The sequence below is a fragment of the Onychomys torridus genome, chromosome 6, assembly GCF_903995425.1.
Source record: "Onychomys torridus chromosome 6, mOncTor1.1, whole genome shotgun sequence".
Lineage (NCBI taxonomy): Eukaryota > Metazoa > Chordata > Mammalia > Rodentia > Cricetidae > Onychomys > Onychomys torridus.
The window spans coordinates 108,106,591-108,132,695 of NC_050448.1; the positions used below are offsets into that span (position 1 = coordinate 108,106,591).

The 26,105-nt window shown below is 37.6% G+C and overlaps 1 protein-coding gene across 3 annotated transcripts in view; it reads left to right on the forward strand.

Annotated features, from left to right (window-relative positions):
* The window catches only part of Tbck (TBC1 domain containing kinase), a 150,146-nt gene that overhangs the window by 85,190 nt on the left and 38,851 nt on the right, over positions 1-26,105 (forward strand). For all 3 annotated transcript variants that reach the window (XM_036191440.1, XM_036191439.1, XM_036191441.1), the window contains exon 23: positions 9,692-9,867. In XM_036191440.1, coding sequence (XP_036047333.1) covers positions 9,692-9,867 — 176 coding nt within the window. The remainder of the gene's footprint in view (positions 1-9,691; positions 9,868-26,105) is intronic.

Sequence of the window (26,105 nt, forward strand, 5' to 3'; positions counted from 1 at the left end):
CTTAACCCCTATAAGATTTGAACCAAATATTAATAATTATAGCTAATAGAGTGCTAATGTTTGACCTCTGTGTTAAGTGACATGGGAGTGTGACTTAGGGTTTCTATTGCTGTGAAGAGACATTATGACCATGGCAACGCATACAAAGGAAAAACATTTAATCGTGGTGTGTAGCAGGAACTTTAAATGTTCTTATTAATAAAAACAAACCTGAGGCCAGTTATTGGGGTGAAGGCTGGAATATCAGAGAAGTAGAACAAGCCACAGCTTCCTCACTTTGCCAGTTCCTCAGGTGATCCTGTTTCCTCAGACTGGAAGCCTCTGAGTCCTCATATCCAAAGGGATATCAGCTGAACTGTTGCTGGCTGCCTAAAAGCTTAACTGGACAAATTCCTCTAGTTCCTGGTTTTTACACCTTATATACCGTTCTGCTTTCTGCCATCACTTCCTGGGATTAAAGGCTAACTTCCTGGGATTAAAGGCATGAGTCACCATGCCTGGCTGTTTCCAGTGTGGCTTTAAGCTCACAGAGATCTGTATGGATCTCTACCTCCCAAGTGATAGGATTAAAGGCTTGTGTGCCACCATTTTCTGGCCTCTATGTCTATCTAGTGGCTGTTTTGTCCTCTGACCCCAGATAAGTTTATTAGAGTGCACAATATTTTAGGGAACACAATACCACCACAGTGGTGGTTCACTTATAGTTCAAAGGTTTAGTCCATTATTATCATTGTACAACATGGTAGCATACAGGCAGGCAGACATGGTGCTGGAGAAGTAGCCAGGTGTCCTGCAATTTTACTTGCAGACAAAAGGAAGTGGTCTCAGACACTGTGTAGTATCTTGAGCATATATGAAACCTCAAAAGCCTGCCTGCAAGTGACACACTTCCTCCAACAAGGCCATACCTTCTCTACAAGACCACACCTCCTAATAGTGCCACTCCCTTTGGGGACCATTTTCTTTCAAACCACCACAGGGTACAAAATGAAAAGAGGAAAATTTTCTAGATAAAGAAAGTACTTAAAAGAACCACAACTTGTGAATGTTTTATACAGGCTAGAACCAAGGGGGAGCTGGCTCAAAAAGAGAATACAAAGTACAGACAAAAAAGCATCATTGTGGACACAAAGCATATTTTAAAAAATATTTGTAGAGATATTTACTTTTCAATGACTTTGAAACAAATAAAAATATTGTTGAAAGTAATATCGGGTACAAAAGTGTGAATTCCATGTTGACACTCACAGAGCATTGTTGTTCCTCTGCCTGCTCCAGAAGCTTTAGCTTGAGTAAAGCAGAGTGTCCTCTTGGAAATGCTCTGATAGGTCTCCATGATTTAGAGAAAATAACTTGTTCTCATGATCACTCAGTGACAGATCTGCCTATAAAGGTCATGCTAGTTTCATGGTTCAAAACTCTGAATCTATTAACTATTCACATTTTCAGCCTGTAACTTCGTGATATCTGTGCATGTCTATGTCTGTCATTACTGAACATCTTGGAATTGCAAAGGGATAAGCATAAAAGAAACTAGAGATATTTTATCTATGCCCCTTCTCTTCTACCCACTCCTAAACATTACATGTTGACTTAAGGATCCATTTAGATGGCATATTAAATTATTTTGAGCTTAAAAATTGTAAAGCATAAATGAAAAAGCAGTTAGTTTGAGGAGGTTTTTTTTGGGGGGTGGCATGGGACATGATTGTATGGCCACTGAAATAAAACATCATGAAAGTCTTTTTTTTTTTTTTTTTTTTTTTGCAAAATGTCAGTTTGTTTTCAGCCTTGTTAAGGGAGTAAAGGAGATACAACTGCTGCCTTATTTATGGAAAAATGGGAGATTTTTTTAAAATCTTATAGTGCATCATTTCTAAGCAAAATAAATAATTTGGGAAAATACAAAGCCAGTAACAGCGTTGATAAAGGTTACCATATTGTGACCAGGAAGCCAGAAGATTTTCATAACAATGACATAAGGAGTTCTCTTAAAACATAAAAGTGGGGGCTGGGAAGATGTTTCAGTAGATAAAGCACTTGCCACACAGGGTGAGGACTGATGTTCAGATCCCCAGAATCCATGTAAAAACTGGCCAGATATACTAACCACATGTAATTCTAACACTCAGGATGCAGAAATGGGAACCTGTGAGCATGCTGGCTAACCAGACTAGGTGTAGTTGATAAAGCTCTGGGTTCAGCAGGATACCTTGCCTCAGTCAGTAACATGGAGCACAGTAGTGGACATCAACTTCAAATCTCCTCAGATAGGATTGTGCAGGTACACATCCATGTGAATAAAAGAAACACTCCTTCTATGTTAGTAACTAATGAAAACTGAAGTCAGGGTGGGCCAGTGTTTTGTAATTCCCTTGAAAACAGAGCCTGCACTAAAGCAGTAGTAATACATGTTTGAACCACTCCCAAGTTTTCTGAAACCTGAGCATAATTTGAAGACTAGAGTGTAAAATAGTTTATAACTGGCTAGGTTTGTATAAAACAGCTTCCATTGAAAGATAATGCTATAAATATCAAGTAGTTCTTTCTTCCCACATCTCCTCAAAATATGCAAGGATGTTGTTCCCTTCAGGTTGTTCAATGTAGACAAGATCTACCTATGTGAAGAAGAGTATATAATAGGGACAAATAATTCAAAGACCTTATTTGCATCACTGTCAGCAAGGCCAAGCCCCAGTTGTTGAGGACTATAAAAATGCCACATAGAGAACAAAATGATAGGGCAAGAATCTCATTGTGACTGGGAAACATCCAGTTATGCTTGGCACTGGGAAAACTCAGCAGCTTTGCTTCAGTGTTCACAAGCTGAGAAGCATCCAATGCCTGTGAACTGTCTGTAAAAAGATCCTTGCTCACTGTCTAGGATACCTATGCTATTCATTAAACAAGTACTTAGCAAACTTTACTCTCTGACAGGCACTGTACTGTGCACTTGGGGTGTAGGGATAAATAAGATATCTTAATTTGTGTACAGGATAGTGATAAAACACTGGGAGCCGAGAAAGCAGCACAAAGACAATGCAGATGTGAAAATGCACATTACCTTAATGCAGGTTGGAGGCAAATGAAGTGACTAGGGTTGGGATGTAAGGTGGAGACAGCTGAGCTGGCTGTGCTGTGGCAGTGGTGGTGACAAAAATTGGTGACACTGGCAGAGTGCTAGTGAGGAGGCATTGCTTGACATGCTGAGGAACCTGGATATTACTCTGTGTGTGATCTGAAAGGGATGAGAAGGAAAAGTATAGGATATTATGTGCATTTTAGAAAAATGATTCCAGCTATGGTGTGGAAGATGAAGTGGGCATCTTCAAAATGCTGTGCACTAAGAAATAGGAAGAGAGGTGTCCTGGAGTACATTCAAGAATTTGGTAAAAGAGTTTTTATTGAATTGGGCTCTTCACCAAAATGAACTACATGACAAATCCTGAGTGATGCGCAGTGCCTTAGAGCCTCTCGTGCCCTAATGTGATATTCTGTCCTTGCTCAGACTCCTCACAGGACAGACCAAGGTCAATGTGTCTTTCTTTGAATCTCTATCATACTGTAACTATTCATTGTAGTTATTCTTCATCTGAAGACACTAAAGGATGATAAAGGGGCTACCACCCTCAGAGTGTTGTGTACTTTTCTGTGTAGAGGGTGCTCTGTGGTGTGATATTTTTTTCTGTTCATTGTGTTTCTGCTAGTAAGTTAAGCCTGTTATAGCCTGTCTGCTGTAGTGCAGAGTCCTGTTGTAGTATTTAGGGAATACTTTGTTTTCATAAGATATCAGTACTTAGAGTTTGTATTGTCTTCTTTTTACAAATTCTGTGTTTCAAATGTTAGTTGTTGGGGGCCCGATGCACATATAAACATACAAAGACTGTGACAATGTGCATAAAACCCGCACAAGTTCAAGCTAGATGAAATCCCAATAAGGAGAAGGGGAAGTGGACACAAAGTCCCACCTCTAAAACAAGAGATTTGCAATTTTAGCTATCAGGAATGAGAAAATCCATTTTCTTCAGTGGGGTGACACCAGGTTAAATACCAAGCATACTCAGTACATGGCCTCATGCTCAGGAGGAGTTGGTCAACACAAAATAAACTTCATGTGGTTTTGTGCTTGTTTTGTTATGTTTTTATTTTTTTCTAAGGAAGAACATAAAGTTGGTGTGTAGGTAGTCAGGGTAGGATCTGGAAAGATCTGAGGGAGGGAAAAGAATATGATCAAAATATATTGTATGAAATTCTCAAGAAATAATTAAAAAATATGAAAAATGAAAAAAAATTGTTGAAGCCAGTAGGTTGTTAGATTGAAAACCATCCCTATCCTAACATATTTGTAGTATGAGAAATGAAGCTGTGGGACCAGAGATGGCTCAGAGCTTGCTGCTATTGCAGAGGACCCAGGTTCAATTCCCATCACCTTCATGGTGGCTTGCAACCATCTATAACTACATTTCCAGGGAATCCAATGCCTTCTTCTCACCTCCATTGGCACAGACATGCTCATGGAAAACATATATACATGTAGGCAAAACATTTTCTTACACAAAAATTAGTCTTTTTGGAAAACTGAAGCTGTGTGCAGTTAATTATACAGTTAATATGCAATTCAAAATCGAGTATCTTCATTTAAATCTATAAATATCACACATAAACAAATTTAAAGGAAAAGAAGTATAAAATTATTTGATTTCTTCTATTTAGACATTTTGGTGAGATGTATGGACTTGAATTATATAATTTAGCTCACTTTACAGTTCTCAGTAGATACGTGTGTCTCACTCCAGTGAAGATAGAGAATGGTCTAATCGGCCCAGAAACTTCCTTCATGGTATTTTCTAATAGAAGTGCACTCCTCCACATCTCCTGTCCTTATTTCCTCATTTTTCAGCATCCAAAGGCTTTACAGGTTGGGGCTTTTAGTTCCTGCATTGTTTATTTCAATAATCAGATTTTTTCAATAGTAATGAGATGAAGTGAACTCAGGTGAACTGATGACCTGAGTTGAAATTGTGAATAATGGCAAGAATGTTAACTGAAAATAAGTCAACCTTTAATTGTTTACTGAGATAGCGTTAGAAAGAAGAGAAGCTGGAGAAAGGGCCATCTCACCCTTGACCAAGCAAGAGTCAGATGGGTCAGCATAGTCATGGGGTTCATTTGCTGTCAAGAGCTATTACTCAGCAAAAGTTCCCTCTAATGTTAGGGACTTGAAGGCCAGAGAGGGGGTTCATGGAAAGGGCTAGAAGTGGGAAAACACTGAGTCAGACTGGAAGGAGGTCTCCCATTCTACATAGGTGACCTCTGATACGCCTCTAAAAGGTCTCTGCTTAGTAAAAAGACCCCAAGTCAAGGGGCCTGCACTGAGAATGCAGACATGTATAAGAATGTGGCCAGATACAGAAAATGGTTAATTGATAACGTATTTAATTTACCTTAATATCTTTATTGGCCTTTAGTTTACCTTTGAATTATATACTGGTCATTTTTCTAGAGACCTGCACTTTACACAGAGTTGATACATTACAACCTGGTGGAAAATGTAAGAGTTTTGTAAAAGTGGTCATTTCACTTACCCTCTGTAAGCTGCAATGTTGTTGATAAGTATTTACAAGTACACTTGCAGCAGCCCACAGTGTATTTGATGTGGTGTTCACAGATGTCTTGGACATGCTGGAGAAGCCACAGCGAGTCTCCGTGTTTACACAGCCGCTGCTCGTCAGTGAGGCCTGTCTGTGGCCGTCTGCAGTCTGACCCGTCCCTCCCTGTAGTTCTTTGCATTTGCCTTCAAGTCCTTTCAGCTCCTTCAGTTCGTGTCCTGTGCCGTGTTCTAAGTTGGTTCTTTATTTTGTTTTACATCTGTCCATTTGCCTTGAGTGTTCTCCGTCTAGGCCCCTGACATATTTATAATTACATCAGTACCCTTATCTGTCAAGTCCAGTATCTAGATAATTTTTGTTCTGCTTCTTTAGTAGAAAGAACATACCATGAGAAACAAATATTACATTTTCTGCTTTAGGTATCATTGTTGATTATATAGTTGCTATTGATAGACATAAATTATAGTCTGGCTTTAATCATTTTTCTTTAAAGAGTTCTGACTTTATTCCAGAGCATTAAATACCTGGTGTATCTTCTTTCTGTCTCTATTTGGTTTTATTCTTTATTAATGTGTGTCTGGTTTAAAGTTTTTAAAACTTAGTCCAAGAATATAGCTTTGTAGATCTAACTAAGGCTTACTCCAAATCTGGGGCCAACTCCCCAGTTTCTGAGCCATTACTCCCCCTCATAAAGACTAGTAATGCACCTTGGTCACTGTACAAATGCACTAAATAAGCAAAAGGTGACCTTTTCCTGTTTGCATAAAAAAAACAGTGTTTAGACTTAACCCAAACTTATACATCATAGCATTCTTTTGAAAACCACGGTGCAAATAGAAAAATCTTAGCAATGTAGGGATTCCCTACTTCTAGCTACTTTAATTTTTAAAGTTTATGTACTTTCTAAACTTTTCTAACATAAAACCCTTACTCTGTGAAGTAGTTTTTTTAAATCATTATGAAATTTGAGAAGGCAGAGATCTTGAAAGCACACAAAAGCAATAAATCACATGTACATTTCTCAAATTCAAATTTCACCTACTTCTTAGAGATGAAGTAGAGTCCTTCATAACTTGGAAAAGGATGCAACCTTGGAGTGCTGTGGCTAGTAAAGCCAACGTCAGAGACAGAATAGATGCAAAGGTGTGCTGCTGTCTGTGCACCCTCATAGGGGCTCCTGGAAAGTGAGCTCTATCAAGAAGTAAGTCAAGAAAATGTGTGTCTTACCCTGTTCCAAAAGAGAGGGAGGAAGAGAGAGGAGAGAGAGAGAGGGAGAGGAAGAGGGAAAAAGAGAGAGGGAGAGGGAGAGAGGGGGGGGGAGAGAGAGAGAGAGAGAGAGAGAGAGAGAGAGAGAGAGAGAGAGAGCGCAAAAAATCATAGTAAAGATTGTCATGGAAGCAGGGATGCAGTATATCTCAGACACAATTCATTACCATCAGACAAAGAAGCGGGGGCTTAAATAGAGAGATCTTTTTAACCTGACTGCTCATGTATGAAAAAGATAAATCAACAAAAAATAAAACATGAAATGTGCTTTTTATCACAATAAAGATATTCCAGTTTTTCTGAGAGATATGATACTGATGGGTGAGGATGAGGAAACCTGAGAGTTAGAAAATTTATTTCACTCAGTCACAAAAAACTTTATGGGTCTTGATTCAAACCTGAGAGACCCTAACAAGGGTTGGTACTTAATTTAAAATGTAAGGTTTTAAAAAAATACCAGTGTTGTAGACAAGAGATTGTGCTATAAAAATGGTTGTGTATCATACAGTTTATAAGACACATTTGCATTTTATTTTGGTTGTGGGAAAACTCTCTGGGAAGAGTTAAAGATGGACAAGTGAGGTGAGTGGAAAATGGGACATCTGCTAGTACGGACAGTCAGGCTGGGCGGGACCTCTGCAGACTTTCAGGGTTCACTGCACCCCTTATGCAGGGCTAGGGGCGTTCTTTGACATCACATACAGATTGACACTTCCCTTTGCTGGTGACAGGTGGAGCTGTGCCACCGATGTGGATCACTGACTCGATTTGAGGTTTTGCTGGGTGACAGATGTGTCAAACTGATTTGAAGACTAGAGAAAAAAAATCTACGGACTGAAATTCTGTTTCTTTACAGACTACATAGTATTAAATAAAATTTATATAACTGATCATTTCTTCTCTTAGCTAATAAGTATTCAATCTCAATTATTTTAGTTTAAAGTTTTCTAAAATAAAATGTTCATCTTTGTAAACATATAGAGACAACTCTTAAAATTTTATTTTTCTTCTAGTTGGTGTTTGTCTTCAGGTTGATAATGGTAGAATTTTTAAAAACATATTTCACTATATTAACATCATATTCAAATAAATTCACTTATTTTTCAAATCTTGTTTAATTCTTTCTTTATAGAATTTTATAGTAGGAATACCATGTGGAGTGATGAAATCTAAAATCTGATCTCTTTGTGTAACCTTGGAAGTAACCATCTATGAAGTTGGCAAAAATTGCTAAGAGCAGATAAAGTAATGCTTAATTGAGTAGCTGATCTTTCCAGAACTGCTGTTTATGTTCCAAATCTAAATGAATCAGGATGCCCAGAATCCTTTAGTAGCTCAGACATCCTAAATAGGATGAGCAACACACTTAATAGTCATTTACTTCCTAGTGTGTTAGCTCATTCTCCCAACAGAAATGGCTAGTGTGGGAATGGCCTGACTTCAGGATCACTGTGAAAATTAAATAGACCAAGAACATAGAATATAAAGCCATGTCACATAGTAGGGACCTGATAAGTGCTATTTTCCTTCTCCAGAGAGTCTCTACTTCATGATGACAAACAATTCTAAATTCATAAGGCATGCACTGTTAGCTTTCTGTCTCTATAACAAGATAAACCACTTAAATGAGATTCATTTTGGCTCACAGATTCGGATCTTTCAGTCTGTGGTTACTTGATTCTGCTGTCTGGGCCTGTGGTGAGGTTGCAGGAAATATGTAGCAGAGGAAATATCAAAAGAGAGCAAGAAGGGAAATGATTAAATATCCTTCCAGACCCACCAGCCCACCTTCTCCCAGTTAGCCCCATCAGAAGTGTGCTTTATCAATAATGTGTTTCTCCGTGTAGTCAGGTCCGTAACCCACACACTGTCCACCCAATCTTTCATGCCTGTTTCCTCTTCTCCTTAGAGAAATAGAAAACTTATCCATTTGGATTTTAAACACATATTTTTACCCTTGCCTGTCCGAACTGACACGATTGAACTTCAGCAGACAAAGTGAGAATAGTTCTATTTCCTGGTTTTAGGAATGAAGAAGGGGCAAAAGTAGCCAGTGCCAGACTCCATCTTAGTCATATGAAATTCCTACTGCCTTGCTCCACCTTTCTCATATAGAAATAGTTAATTCTTCATCTACAGTCCAATCAAAACAGTGCTTTAGAGTAGTGATGATCACATATATGCCTCTGCATCAAAGCTGAGAAAGGAAAGGAAATCTATGAAAACTGTTCTTTTTGAAAATCCTTTTAATTAAGTGCATTTGATCTCTATGAAAGAAGACCTCATTTAACTCAGGAAATTATAAATGATGGGGAAATGCCTACACTGAGGTTTCGATCAATTTTTCTTTGAATGCATTATGTTTTATTTACTAAAGAGCTTTGAAACTTTTAGTGAATTTTACTACAAGCTGTAGTGAAGCAACATCTGAGTCTTTTGTTTACCTATTCCTACATCTAAGCCTCCATTTTAATTTGCAAAGGAGAAACATTTATCTGAGTGAATGTATAAGATTGTTAAATGACACATATTTTATGGTATTTAGATGATATACTGAAATACACAAAAATGTTCATGCATACATAAATAATGTCAAATAAAACCCATACATAATGACATGTATATATATTTAAATACAGATATACATATAATAATAAACAAATATCTCCCACAATCATTAATATGCTCATTAATTTTTGTTGGATTCTTTCCTACTTAGTTTTCATCTTATTTCATATACATATACAAATGTGAATTGTTTTTTAACAATACAGTCCAAATTCTATAGATTTTCCGTTTTCTTATGTTCTGCCCAGAAATTGACATTGAACGCTGCGTACGAGAGTCAGTCAGTCTGTTTTGTTGGACTCCTAAAAGCGCTACATACAGACAGCATGCTCAACCCCCAAAACCAGCCTCTGAGAGCAGCGGAGTCCGAAGCTCAACACCTTACTTCTCGATTGACTGTACAGATCCTCCAAAGACAGACCTGGTATGTACTACAGACACCAGTTCTAAATCCTGGAAGATGGACTGTTGGTATGTCCTAGTATTGTTACTGTTCATATAGTGTCACTTAAGTTCTTTTAAAGTAGCTATTTCCTAAAATATGATTGTGTTTACACGGTTATTTCAGAAAACCTCTGAATCCTTTGATGTTACAGTGAGTAAGATTGTTTGGACATATTCTTCTGATGACTAGTTTTATTTTATTTTCTACATAAGAATAGTAGCTAGTAATATACCAACTTGTTATATGAGATTACAGAAGCAAAGGAAAAAAAACTTCTAAAAAGCAGTGTTAAAAGTTGTTGCTATAATAGGAACTTACTTGTTCATGACAAAAGAAATGTTTGGAAAACTATTCCATTATATTTTTCAATATTGGCCTTCTTATTCCTGTTATTTACAACTTATGTGTTCCAAAGATCCCAATTTTTTTGTTGTTGTTGTTTTGGTTTTGGTTTTGGTTTTTCGAGACAGGGTTTTTCTGTGTAGTTTTGGTGCCTGTCCTGGACCTCACTCTGTAGACCAGGCTGGCCTTGAACTCACAGAGATCTGCCTAGCTCTGTCTCCCAAGTGCTGGGATTAAAGGCGTGCACCACCACTGCCCAACCAAAGATCCCAATTTTGTATTATCTTAATTATTTTCATGAAATAAAATATATTAATATGCATATATTCATTGTTTTAGTGACAACCAGGTAAATTTAATAGGATAGACTTTAATGTGTAAAAAGGAATGTTTTCACATTTCCAGTTGCAACCTAATTGTATTTACTAACAACAGACAGGAACCTGGGTGATAAAGAGGTGACAGCCCCATGGGTATATATGAGAAAAGTTATAAGAAGTTACTAAAGGATCTCAAGAGAGAAGAGTAAGAATCTGTACTAGGAAATAAGTATTTTCACTAGTCTTCCAAAAGTGGAGTAGGCCTCCCAAGGGGAGGATTGGCATTTACTGGGATAAAAGGTAATATTTAATGTGTTATTTTAAAATTATTTTTTAAACTTTATTTGTATGGATGAATGTTTTGCCTACTTATATGTATGTATACCACATGTGTGCCTCATACCCTCAGAGGTCAGAAGAGTATGTCTAATCCCATGGAACTGGAATTATGGATGACTGTGAGCCTCCATGTGGATGCTGGGCATTGAACCCAAGTCATCTGGAAGAATAAGTGCTCCGAACTGCTGAGCCATCTCTACAGCCCCTATATAAAATATTTTTCATCTGAAATGTTGTCCTCTTTCCCCTGTTTCTGAAGGTTCAAATTTAAATGTTAGTAGAAAGGAAAGTAGACAGAAAAAATATGTGTGCTGCATATTCATTAAAATTAGGACACTCACAATTTAGATTCATATAGTGCCATACTGTTGTGTTAGTCTTTTCTCTTTCTTTTTCATTTTTGTTATTGTTGTTGAGATAAGGCCTACCTATGTGTTCCCAGCTAGCCTAGAACTCACAGAGATCCTCCTACCTCTACCTCCCAGGTGCTGGGTTTAAGTCTTACAGCTCCATGCCTAGCTTATGTTAGATTCTTTAACATCCTTTGATAGTAGAAAAAAACATGTTTACTGTTTCATAGAGTTGGCTTCCATTTCAACGCTGCTTGTTTTTTACTTTGAATAATCCACAGGCTCCATTACCTATTTATAAGTGCTAACACGTGTTACGTTGACAGAATACGAAGACTCAAGAATGAAAATGCGTTTTGGCTTGCAGTTCCAAAGGGGTCGGTCTGTTCTATTAGGAGCTGTGCAGTGGAATAGAGCAGTTCCTACAATGAGCCAGAAAGCAGGGAGGGGATGCAGAAAGAGGTCAGGCAAGACCCAGCCCAGAGACACCGCCCTAGGGCCTTCCTTCCTCCACCTTGACCCTGCCTGTGGCTTCCACGACCTCTCAACAATGGCAGCATGTTAGAACCCACCAGTGGTTTAATGCATTCCTTATTCAGGAAGCTCTTGATGTGCTCACATATGGAAATGTCGCAGGCACATACAGTATGCTTCACCCTCTTCTGTGCATTTCTTAGTCCAGGCACATTGGCACGATTATCACATGGTAACACCTAGGCATAGCAAAGTCATTTTTCAAATAATGTACAAAGTATCCACTCAGTGCATGATATATAGCAAGAATCTAAACTAGTAACAATTATTTTTACATGCTTGTAATTAAGGAATAAAAAGTTCAACACTGTAAAGTCTATAGAACGTAATGACAATAATCTTCTAAATTTAAATAATTTGTATGTTGGGGTGATGTTCTGGCATTCCGTCTCCTTTGCTAGGCCAGCAGCACCATCACATCACTTTACATTCAGAACGCACCAACAGTAAGGCAGGGGAAGAGCCAGAGGCTGCCTTTCAAGAGAAGGAATCTTTCTGGCAGTTTTACCCTAGTAATTTCAGTTTAAAATTTCACTTTGACCTTTACTTCTTAGTTTTAATACCGTTTTGATTTTCAAGCCGCTAAAGAATTGCCAAAAGAATTATTTCATCTCCTGCCAAGATCTCTCCCATCCAGTTTTATCCTTAAAATAGCAAAGAAAAAAAAAAAAAAGCCTGCTTGAGAATTTGGTTCAGAGTTCACTAATTGAAGAAAACAGTGAGTAAAGGTATGAACTTTTGATGAATAGGATGAAAAAACAGATAAAACAGATTTTCATTTTTGGGTGGGGAGGTGTGAATGCAGAAATCAGAGATTAACTCTGAGATCAATGTTGGGTGTTGCTCCATCTTATTTTTGAGACAGAATCTTTGGGGGGGGGGGGGCTTGGAGTTCACCAGGTTTAGCCCAAGCTAGATGTCCTTCTATGTCCACATCCCCAGTACAGGGGTCACAGGTGCACAGCCCAGGCCTAGCTCCTGAGGTGCCAGTGATGGATCGATCCATCCTTTGGTTTGTGGAGCCTAAGCATTTGCCAATGGTGCTCTCTCAGCCACAAGGTTGAAATGGATTTTTTTTTAACTGAATGTGCTATTTAGATAAGATGGTGGTTAACTTTAGATATTTCTGTATCTCTTTGACAAATTTGAGCAGCCTATGAATTTGTTTATGAATAGTATAACTTAATTATGGACAATCTGTGAAAAAGCAAGAATTATTGTTCTTTTTCACAATAACTCAATTAAGAATACATATAGTAGCCCAAGATATTAAAAACTTTATTTTATTCACATAATGGTAAATATTTGCATATAGTATTGTCATGAGTAAAATAGAACATTCACTGAATGGTCTTCAACTTTGTAAGGAATGCTTTATGTGTCTTTCAAACATTTTTATACTGTATGATAGAATAGTGTCTAAAAGTCAAATATAAAATTTAGTTTCAATATACTATATAATTTGAACAATTAAAAATAGTCTCATAGGGCTTTATAGTTTGCAGGTATTCAAGTATATTTTCTTCCTCTAAACTAATCTCTAAAGTGTTTTTATCTCCCATTTGAGAGTTGAAACAAGCTAATTAATGCAGTATAACTTAGAAATGGCTATTTTATCAGTAGTGAAAAATGTTTTGTACCCTTGATAATTCAAGTGTATATATATATTAATCCAGCTCACATAGTACTCCAAAGTCTCAAGAATTCACTATTTTTTTCCAGTTTCACTGGGTGTACACTGACATGTACAGTCACTTGTGTACTTCTAAATAAGATGGATAGTTCACAGTAAAGTGCACAGAAAAACAAAAATACGTGGGTTTATTTGGCTAACATAATATCAAGACTAAAATATTGACACAAAGTCCAACTAAATATTATTTTGTTGGGCTGTTCAAATCAGTATGAGGTCAGAACATTTAGTTTTTCATCTATTCTCTTTACTGTGTGTATTCTCTGTATATTCTAGCTATCAGCCCTTTGTCAAGTGAGTAGTGGGAAATGTTTCCTCTCGTTCTGTAGGCTGTCTTTACTCTGCTGCTCGGATTAGAGGTGTAAGTAAGTCACCATGCCTTCTTGGTGAGTTGACCCTTGATCCTTGGATGATGCACTTTTTGTCTCCATATTAACTTGTTTATCCTAAAGTCCGTTTTGCAGAGTGTGTGGATAGCTACTCCTGCTTGCTTCAGATTTCCATTTGCTTGGAATATCATCTGTCCCTCCTTTCCATCTCTGTCTATAGAGGGCATGTAAGTTTCTTGAGTGTGTGTCGTTGAGTTTAAAGGATATTTTTACATATATTCAACCAGTCTGTGTCTTTTAATTGAATAATTCAGTCCATTTTTATTCATTATTATTGATAGATAAGGACTTACTCCTGTCTGTTCTTTCTTTGAAATACTTTTTCTTCTTTTATTCCTTCCCTGTCCATCTTTGTGGTTTGATAGTGCTTGATTCTTTTCTTCTTTTTATGTAACTGTTCTTCTCATGGTTTTTATGTTCTTCCACGATGTACATGTTTTACACTGATTTTAGCCAAATGGCCAAGAAGTGATGGTACCTATCTGTCATTTATAGGCTTAAGTATCTTTTGTAAGACTGATCAGAAAGTTATAAACCTATTTAATTTTCTTTAGAAAGGCTCTATTCCTCCTTCAGTTCTGAAAGATCTCTCTGCTGGGTATAGTGTTCTTGATGACTGTTTTTCTTTTTCACAACTGGAAATACACTTTTCTGTTTCCTCCTGGAATACAGTTTTTGGTACAGTTTTTTTTTGTTTTTGTTTTTTTTCCTGGCAAATATACCTATGTAATAGAGAAACTCTTTAATTGATTTGGTGTCTTTCTCTTACAAGTTTTAGAGATTTTTTTTTTCCCTCTGAACTTTTTACAGTTTGAATATAACATGTCACGTGGAGATCTTTTCTGGTCTTGTCTATTTGGTGTTCTATATGCCTCCTATATGTGGCTATCATGTCTCTCCCAAGGTTGGGAGAATGTTCCACTCCGATTTCATTGAATAGTTTTCTTTTGCCATAAACTTCTTTCTTTTCACTTTTCTATTCTAAAACTGTGGATATTTGTTTGTTTGTTGGTGTCATAAAGGACTTGAATACATTCTTTATTCTTGGTTTTTTGTCTAGGGGTGAGAGGTATCTGGGCTGTTTCAGAAGACCTGGCTTCAGCACAGATATTTTTTTTACACATAATCTAATCTATTACAGGGGCTTTTAACAATCTTAATTTTAGATGATGTATTTATCTCTTCATTTCCAAGAATCTCAAAATCTCTGTCTCTTTGCTGAATTTCTAATTCATATTTCAATTATCTTTCTTATTTCATTTTAATAGTTTATTTGTTTTCTCTTGGATTTCATTGAGCTTTTTATTTTTGGTTGTGAGCCTACCCTTTAATGGCTGAGCCATCTCTCTAGTCCTCATTGAGCTTTTTAATCACCATTTAGAAATATTCTTTGTGGTGTATTTCATCTGTACAGGTATGAAATCTGTTACTAAAGAGTTTTTACTGTATGCTTTTAGATACATGTTGCCTTGAGTTTTCATATTTCTTATGCTCCTGCATTGAGATATTTTCTATCAATGGGTCAGTCTGAATACAATTCTGGCTGTCTTTCTAAATTGGTGTCATAGTATAGTTTCCCTATAGCTTCTTTGGCTATGATTAATGAATCTGGATACAGTGCAGATTGAGATCGAATCAGAAGCCTACTATTCTATGAGCCACACAAAAATGGTGGCACTTGAAGTTCCAGCAGGGATGGTGTTGATGATAGCAATGGGCTGTGTGGGACTCACTGTATTTACTTCTGCAGTGGGAATAGTGGGCCATATCTGAAAACCCAAATTTCCTCAAGCCCTATTGGTTCTTACTATGCTTCTAGCAAGACCCTCTGACACTGTAGCCCCAGCAGTGGGGAGAGTCCTAAAACACTTGTCCTTCAGCCAGACAGTGGCCTGGCACCAGATGTTGCAGCTAAAGAGTCATTGGTAGAAACCAAAGCCCTACCTCTGTGGCACTCATACCCAGTCCTATCTTCAGTAGACTGTTGGATCCATTAGAGGATGGGAGCTGTATAGATAAGATGGCAAATGGAAGCCATAATGCTACTCTTTGTGGGCAGCAGCACTTGTCCAGGATCTTGTCTTGTCTGGTCTTGATTGGTATGAGCAAATTTTCATTTGCACCCATGGTTGGTGCAACAGCTGGATCTAGGTTTGTTTGTTTGTTTTTGTTTTTTGTTTGTTTGTTTGTTTGTTTGTTTGTTTTTCAAGACTGGGTTTCTCTGTAGCTCTGGAGCCTGTCCTGGACTAGCTCTGTAGACCAGGCTGGCCTGGAACTCACAGAGATCCACCTGCCTCTGCCTCCCGAATGCTGGGATTATAGGCGTGCGCCACCGCCACCGCCGCCCCCACCACCCCCCGGCCAGTTTGTTTGTTTTTTCCCCTCCTTTAGCAGCAGTGTTTGATCTAGAGTTGCTCAAGGCCCTGCAAACCAGCTATCAGTAGAACTACAGGATTACTTACTGCTCCACCTTTTCTATAATAGCCACTGTAGCATGGTACAGTGAGGATGGGACAACAGGAAACAACTAGGTACTTGGCTTTGGTCCTGCTGCTAGTGTGAGTTCACAGGGAGCTAGCCAGAGCCTGGGGCTCAGAACTGTTGTACTCTAATCTGCTGTTTTTCAACAGTGATACCCTCCACTCCCCTTCTGTTATCCCCTACAGTGCAGCTCACCCATTGGCCTGGGTCAGAGTCCCTCATATGGGCCAGAAAAAGGTTCACAAGGTGTGTGTGCATTTCCTGTAAGTCAGTGATGCATAATGGCTGAGGAATCCCAAAGATGGGAATATTTAGGACTTTATGACCTCTAGATGAGTTCAAAATCAGGCATTAACTCATGTCTCAAGATGGCTCCAGACTGTAGCACCGTAGGTATTGAATGTATGATATATGAAATCCTTCTCCAAACCCAGGATACCTCCACCTTGTGAAGGTGGTAAAAATGTCTAGTAGCTAGGATTGCCAGCATCTGCACTGATAAAATATGACAGAATTCTCTTGGATTTCTCCTGCAAAGGGGATTCTGCCTGTCCCAGCTATAAGAGGTATCAGGGTATTTTGTTTCTCTGTCTTTGGTGGTATCCTAAGTGTTTGGATCTTATGATCATCCATGCATCCTCTCTCTTACTACTTTTCAGTGTTTAAAGTCACTTACCTCAAATGCATCTGCACAGAGTGAGTGCAAGCACCACTGGTCCACAACATAGGATCCTCCTTCAAGAGAATACGTTTTAGGTCACAAGTCAATTTCAGTGTGTTCTAAGAAATAGTGTGAGTACTGATAATGACTTTTTCATATGAAGTTTTATTTAGAAACAGATTACTATTTTCATTATAGAATATATTTAGTTTATACTGTGAAAAGGGGGAATAGCCAAATTTAAGAAAGATAATATTGTCAGAACATGTATGATTGATATGTAGCTATTGCTTAGCAGTTCAAAGCTTCATTTAAACCAAAAAATAACCCAATAGTAGTATTAGAGATTCAAGTATAGTGTTTATTACCAAGTCCCTAACATAGAAAAGCTTCCATTTTAATGCAAAAATGTTCACATTCTAAGTGTGTGGTTTTTAACATTAGACCTATATATATATTAGCTTTATGTACTTCGTGACCTATAAGACTCTCTCTCTAAGCAGTGAATGGTTCATTAAGCTTGTATATTATTCAGTTGAAACAGGAAAGCAATAAAACAAAAAATAAGACCACTTAACTCTTAGAAATAAGGAAAATTTTTTAAAGTAAAAATGGAAAATCCTTTCTTAATTTTATGAAAACAAGAAAAATCTAGCCTATATATGTGATGCATATATGTTTAGGATTGTAATGTCTTCTTGGTTGATTTTTTTTTCTTGGTCAATATCAACTAATCATCTTTATCTCTTTTGACAAGAATTAGTTTTAATTATTTTTGTCAGATATTAGAGTAACAATGTCTTCTCATTTCTTTACTTGGAATACCTGTTTTTATTATTTCACTAACATACATTTCTCAGAGGCAACCAAAAGTAGGATTCTAGTGCGGTCTACAGTCTGCATCCTTTTGTGGGTAAACTGAGACTATTGACATTCAGAGTAATTATTGAAATGTGTGTATTATTGTTCCCTTGGGGGTTGGTGTTTTGTTTTGTTTTGTTTTTAATTTTGTAGTGTTTGGGACATTTTAGTTTTGTTTAATGAGTGTCATAGCATCATTTACTTTTTCCTCCTGCATTCTGTAGTCTCTTGGGTATGTTTATCTTTTTCCCTGACTGCAATACTCTTCCCAGGGAAGTATCCTCTACAGGACCAGCTTGATGGTCATAAGTTCCTATACTCTGCTTTTACATCACTTATGATAGTTTTGCTGAGTATGTTACAGTGGATTGGCAATTTTGATCTTTCAAAGTTTGAAATACATCAGTCCAAGCCCTTGCTTTCATGGTTCAGATCGAAACATCTGCTGTCATCCTGATGGGTTTGCCTGTCGCTTAACTGTTCTTTTCTACAGTTTTCAGTGTACAGTGTATGTTTAGTGCTTTAACTATAATATGATGCAAGGAGTTTCTTTCTGGCCCTGCCTGTCTTGTGTCTTATGTGCCTCTTGTATCTATTTTCTTCTATGATTTTACTAAAAACCTTTTTTATGACTTTTTCATGAAGTTCTCCTTCTTGTAGGCCTGTAATATATAGGTTTTTGTCTTTTCCTGTAGTTTCAGGGTTTTTATGTAGTATAGTCATATGTTTTTTTAAAGTTTATGATTGACCTAGTCTAAATGATCAGTCCTCTATTTTGTCTTCATAGCCTGATATTCTGTCTTCCATGTGATCCATTCTATTGGGGATGCTTTCCACTGGTCGCCAAAGCTCTATTGTGTTTTCATTTCTGTCATCCTCTTAGCTTGGGCTTTCTTCAATCTTTCTATCTCTTTATTAAATTATATTTTCATATTGTGGATTGACTTCACTATTTTGTTCAGCTGTTTATTTCATCTTGTAAAATATTGAAGTCCTCGGAATGTATAATTATTCTTTTGACTTCATCTAGAATTTTGTGTAAGTTATTTTGATCAGTGTTCATTAATATGTGGTTAATAGCTTGGAGGAAACAAGTATTCTTGGTTTTCATGTCACTTGTGACTTTGCACTGGGATCTGGATTATATCATTGCTTAAGATTTTCACTATTTTTTTTTTGTTGTTGTTCTTTTAATTCAGATTGTCTGTCTTCTTTCGGTGGATGTGTTTATAGGGTCCAGGAGAGACTGGGTCCTACTTAGTACAGTTGTGGTGACATTTTCATCTGGTAGAATGGTGTTCCAGTCCCCATGCCCTGTCTCCAGTCTGTCCCTGTGGGGTGGGTGCTTCTTTCTCAGCAGCAGTCACTACCCAGTAGTTAACCCACTCTGACTAAACAGAGTAGCAGGTTACTGGAAAACAGACACTTGCTAAGTACAGGTTATTTAGGAAGTAAAGACCCCATCAGTACCGTCTGTGTTAATATGTTAGTATGAGGGAAAGGGAAGGAAAGGGTGAACAATCACAGTGAGTCTGTCATAATGTTGGGTTGTTAGATGGGAAGTGGGAGAGAGACAGGAGTGGGAATAACTGAGGCAGAAGAAAAAGTGGTGGATGTGTGGGAGCTTCGATTAGCATTAGACTTTTGAAGAGAGGTAGAGATGGGTGCCCAGATATTGTAAACCAGGGCATCTCTGGGCTCTGGGCAATGTGACAGTATGAGGAATGGATATGAGAAAGAGAAGGAGGAAAAGGGAAGAGAGAAGAGAGAGAATCATTGAAAAGGAGCTAACAGTGGGGATAGTGTTGGCCTCCTTCTATGCCCCACTGTACTGTATAGATAAGACTTAGCTGTAGAGAGAGGGCAGCTGGGTGGAGACAGAAGGGAATGGACTCTGGGGCAGGTGAGCAATGGCTGTCATGGGGAAGGACAGCTGGACAGAAATGTTAAGGAAATGAGATCCCTGGCCTGAATGCCAGTTTTGTCTCTTCGTGGACCCACTGCTTTTTCTCTGCGGCCCTGATCTAGCTGTGCTCCATGTGTTTTTAAAGGGTGCTCTTCCTCTCCTGGGACCCCCAGCTTTCTTTGCATGTGCCATTTTCTTGAATCTGTTCTGTGGGCTGTGGATAACCAAGGCCAGCTCTGCCCCACTGCAGGAATGGTTGGCTGTGTGGTGCCTAAAGCACACTGATGGATAAGTGTTTGTGTTTAGTTCCTGTCTCTTCCTGTTGGGACACTGAAAGAGGCCCTCGCCACAGTTGCTAGGAACCCCTTTTTGGAGTTCCCACTAGCACCAGTTTTGTAAATTTCTTGGTAGGTGTCTTTGAGTCCAGTTTGCCTGGAAAGTAGATGTCCAGTTGTAGAAGAACCTTGTTGATCAGTAGACTTGGACCTGGAAAAGCAGCTGATGGACTGGTGAAATTTTTTTTGCTCTATTTATTTCTTCAACTGTTACCCACTTCTTCCAGTGTGGCCCCTAGTCCACCATCTTCCTATGGCTTTTGTTTTGTTTTAAGGAGGAATATTCTTTTTCTTTTCTCCCTCTCATCATTAAGGTGAATTTGGGCTAATTTTTATTTAGCAGATATTTACTGAGCACATGCTAAGTACTTGATTCATTTACACTAATGTGGTCTGTATCTGTCCCAAGTACCTTGGGAAATACATGGACATGAAATAAGGTGGTTTGGAACATAGTGTCAGTGCAGACAGAGGGGAGAAAACCTGCAGTACCTGCCATGCCGCCTTTACAGCTGTGTTCTTCATTTTCTCAACCCAGTTGTTATTTAAAACCAAGCTCCTCAAGTCGAGAGTTAGCAAGATTTTTATCATTTTATATAAACTTCCTTTCTCCAGTATCAGTTCCAGATTTGGGATATCACTTAATTCAGTGCACCAGAAAACTATTTTGGCAGATGGAAATAATGTATCAGGAAGGGGTAAAAATAAAAACATGTATTAGATTGTAAGTTGAACTAAAAGTTATCGCAAATCCTTTGTGAAATGAGACAACTTAAGTAAATATTGTAACCAAATGACTGAAGACTGAGCCTCTCTTTCCAGGTCAAGGAACTGTAAATTAGTGGTGTTTGTTCATCATTGCTTTTCCCAGTGACCCTTCAGAGACTTCTCATTATGACAGAGCTAATGGTTTTCCTGCATCCATCTAAAACTTAGAAATCATACTCGGTATTTTGTCACTATCTTTTTAAACATTTACTTTTATCTTTTTGTGAAATTATCTTGGAGAAATCAGAATTTGTAATGGCATACCAAGTGTTTCCTCTCTCAGAAACCCTTGAGTGATGTCATTCTGAGTCATCACATTGTAAACACCACCCTCTGCTTTCCAGTATATGCTGAATGGAGCTGTGTCCTGTAAATGCAGCAAGTGAAAGAAAGAGCATAGAAAATATGCCCATGGTCAGGAGAATTATAGAATAAATTGTGTTGATGAAGGTTGGTAGGGGCTGATAGAAGCAGAGTTAGGATAGAGTATTTGATCGAAAACAAAGGAAAATATGAATTCTTTTTGCTGAAAGTAACAGTTGACATGATATAGGGTAGAATATCCCAAGTAGGGTTGGTCCAGACTGGCAGCTGAGCTGATGGGAGTCAGTGGTACTTTTCTCCACAGGCAGCAGAGCCTAATTAGCATATCCACATGAAGTTGCTAGGAAGGCTGCAGTGCTGACAGTTTTCCTGTGCAGCCTGATTTAATTCAGTATCGATTTGACACAGATCCTCTAGCAATGTTTTTCCAGCATCGAGTCTACAGAATACATTTTCTTCATGGAGAGTGATGGGCACAGCAGCCTGACTCCACTAGCTAATGAATATCTGGGGGCTTGTACAGAAGTGGTCCTTACACAACCTCAAAGTTCAGGGATGTCATTTCATGAATCACTGGCATTCTGTGACATTTAAAGAGAAATGGGTCCTGGCACAATCCTACAGACAGTGTGGCAACAAGAGACACAGTTATACACAGGATCCAGGAAGTTCAATGGTTTTCAAATTTCAGGCCATAAGTGTCCTATTTATTCAGGCCCTCTCAGCACTTCCTATAAGATATGCAAAGCAAATAAACAACTTCTGTGACATGAGTTCACAAGTCACATTTAAATCTATGTGTAAAATTTTAAACATGATAATTTTTTAGCCTGTTTTGTCCACATACGAACACAGACTAAGAGACCATAATGAGAAGTGAAACCAGAGCTTTATCTGTAGCTCTCACACCTGTGAGAGAATTCCTGCTGACAGGGCTTTCTCTTTCTTTCCAGCCCAAATTAATAAAGTTCACCTGGCTGTGCTGTGTGAGTGTGTGTCTGTGTGGTATGTATGTGTGTGTTTGTGTGTCTGTCTGTGTGTGGTGTGTGTGCCTGAGTGACTGATGAGTTATGATTCAGAATTCCTACAGGAATCAAACAAAATAAGCACTTAGCAAGGGACAACCAAGTAGAGCAAACATTCTTAACTATTCAACTTCCTTATTTATCAAGTGGATAGTTTACTATGAAGAGGTTTATTTTCCTGGACAAGCTAAATTATTGTTGTTGGTTCTAAATATCCCTTTATGGCAGACTAGATTCATACACATATTTGTGTTATTTTTCAATTACATCATCTTTTCTAGTTCCCTTTCCCATACCAGGAATTTCCTAAAATCACAGTTATGTTCCATATGTGATACCTCAACTGAAATTTACTGATGGGAAGATAAAGCATGTCTTTTTGGTTCTTAGCATTCTTTTTAAGTTAATTGCAGCATTTTAGGGTTTGAAAACTTTTCCATTGCGTGTATTTGTTTTGTGTCTGTGTGAGAGTACATATGTGAACACACACATGCCACAATGCACATGTTGAGATAGAGGACAACTTGAAGGACTTGGTTACGGGTCCCAGGTATCATGGGTAGCCAGGCTTGGCAACGACCATCTGTATCCACTAATCATCTCACCAGGCTGCCTATGCCTGTGTCTTGAGATGTTCACACAGAATTTCAGATTTTAACTTTGCATCTACATGTACACGTTTAGTTTCTTCAGCACAATTCTCAAAAAAAGTATGTTTACATTTTATAGACAATATAGTAAATAAAGATTTACTTCATTACAAAAAATGATTACCTGTACATTTAGCAAATATTTTCTTGACTTGGGTTGTGTGTTATTACATTTTCAGCTGTATTAAAACAAAAGGGACTATGAAGATCTTTAGATTAACAGCTTTAACATTGACTATCTAAACTAGGTACTGATTTAATCACTCATTACATTATAGCTGACAATTTTAATTAGTTAGACTTTCTGTTCTGTTTGATAGACTTTTACATATGAAATAGTTTATTGAGTTTTCTCTTTACTGAGGCAGTGGTTATAGTGTGTTTGTGCAGTACATTTTAGTAATTAAATAGATGTATATGATGTATAGTAATGCAATCAGGATAATAAGAATTTCCATCCCTTCAAGCACTAATCATCTTCATATGTTGGAATTTCATACTCTTTTGGTCATTTTGAAATATATCATTGATTGTTTGAACCTACACTTACCCTTCTGTGTAATAGAGAACCCAGAACTAATTCTTCCTCCCCAGCTGTGGTTTAGTATCTCTTTACAGAACTTCTTTTGATTCACGTTCTCTAATGCCCTTCCAAGTGTCTAGTGACCAGAGCCCCATTCCATTTCTCTGTGACACTGACTTACCAGTTTACAGAAATGAGAACATGTGATGTCTGACTCTGTCTGACTTTCTTCACTTAGCATAGTAAAGCCAGTTCTACCCATGTTACCCAAATGATGATTTCATTCTCCATGGCTCAGTCATGCTTTGTGGTGTTTATATACACACTTTCTTCACTGACTGATATACTCAGAACATTTAGATAGATTCCATACATCAGCTATTGTGAATAGCACTACAGTGAACATAGGAATGCATGTATCTTTTTGGCACAAAGATTTTGAATATATTCCCAGTGGTAAAATCACTGTATTATTATAGTACATCTACTTCCAGTTTTCTGAGGAATACTATATGGTATTCCATAACACCCATACTAATTTACATTCCCACCACCCTTTCTCCATATCTGTATTGTCACTTGCTGTTTTTGCCCTTTTGGTAACAACCTTTCTAATTGGGATCAGGTGACATATATTAGTGGTTTGTGTCATTGCTGTTTTTGAGATAGAGTCTCACTGTATAACCCAAAGTACTTTTGAACTCGCCCCTGCCTGCCTCCACCTCACCAGTGCTGAGAATATAGATATGTTCCACCACTTTCTCAGTTTTTGATTTGCTTTTCTCTGGACATTGTGAGACTGGGCATTTATTGTATAGACTATCTTTACTATACTGGATATTCTTGATGTCTTTGTTAAAAATTATTTGGCTATATAATTGTGAGTTAATTTTGAATTTTTCCATTTTGTCCTTTTATATGTGTATACAGCATAATAGTATCATACTGCTTGGTTGCAATAGTTTTGTAATTTTGAAGTCAAATATTGTGATGCTTCCTTTTCCCACCTCCTAGATTTTTATAGCTTGTCTTGGTCCTTTCTGTTTCCATGTAAATATTAGGGCTGTTTCATATTTCTGTGGAAAAAATCATCAGTATTTTGATGAGAATTGCATTGAACAATAGAGTAGTATGGTCAGCTGAGCAACAGTAATTTTTCTAATCTATAAACATGGTACAACAGGAACACTGAATGACTTTCTCTTTTTATCCTTTTCAATGGCTATCATTGGTGATTTCTAATTTTCATTTTATAGCTTCAGTTTCTTGCTTATTTGAAAATATTTTCTTTAATTTGTAACTGTCATAAATAGGATTGTATTCCTGATACCTTTTTCAAAAACTGCACTGTTCATGTATTTTAAAAGTACTGTTTTTGAAAAACAATTTTTCTGTGCAACTTCACTAACTTTTTTTAAAAGATTTTATTTTATTATATATGCAGCATTCTGTATGCATGCCAGAAGAGGGCATTAGATCTCATTCTAGATGGTTGTGAGCCACCATGTGGGTGCTGGGAATTGAACTCAGGACTCCTGAAAGAACAGACAGTGCTCTTAACCTCTAAGCCATCTCTCCAGCCCACCAACTTCACTAACTTAATTCATCAATTCAAGTAACTTTCTGACGAAGGATTTTGATTTTTATTTATAGCATTTTGTCATCTTCAAACATGCATCAATTAACGTTATGCTTTACAATTTAGATGACCTATATTTCTTTCTTTTGATAATTGAGCTTTTAAAGACAGTTCTATCTTAAGAAAAATGAAAGTGAATATCTGTCTTTTAGGACCTTACAGGAATAGCTGTGGGTTTTTTCATCTTTAACCTTTAATGTTTTGAAGTACATTCTTTTTATTACTAATTTCTTGGCAGTGTTATGCTTTGCTTTGCTTTGTTTTGCTTTGTTTTGTTTTGTTTTAGAGACAGGGCCTCCATATGTAGCCCTGGTTGTCCTGAAACTCACCTTGTCGATCAGGCCAATGTCAAACTCAGAGATCTGCCTACCCCTGCCTCTTGAGGGCTAGGATTCTGGGATTCAAGGTGTGCACCACCATGCCTCACTGACCATTTTTATTATCAAGGAATGCTCAGTCTTATCAAGTGCCTTTTCTCTATCTGCTGAGGTGATCTTCCATTCTGAGGGATGTTGTATCATTAGTTGAATTGTGTAATTAGAACCTTTACTCCATTCCTGTGATGAATCACACTTGGGCCTGCTGTTTGATCTTCATAAGATGCTGCTCAATCTGGTGTGCTACTATTTTGTGGAGAACACTTGCATTTATAGTCATTAGGGGTATATGGTTTTAGTTTTCTATTTTTGTGGGACCTTTGTATGGTGCTGACACTCAGGTAATGCTGGCTCCAGAAGAAGAGTTTGGCAGTGTCCCTCCCATTTCAATTAGAGAAGTTTAAGAGGATTTGGAATAAGTCATTTAAATATTTTGTATAATTCAGCAACAAAGCTATCATGATCTTGGGGCTTTTTTCAGATGGAAGTTTTTAATTATTGTTTCAGTGTTACAGTTCATTATTTGTATATGTAGGTCTCTACTTCATTTCAATTCACTTTTGATAGCAGGTATTCAGAAATTGATCCATTTCTTCTAGGCATTCCACAGTTTTGCTAATAATTTCTAATAGTGATTTCTCATGGTTCCTTGCATTCCTGTGCTGTGAAAACCCTTGTTTTCACCTATGACCTTGAATCT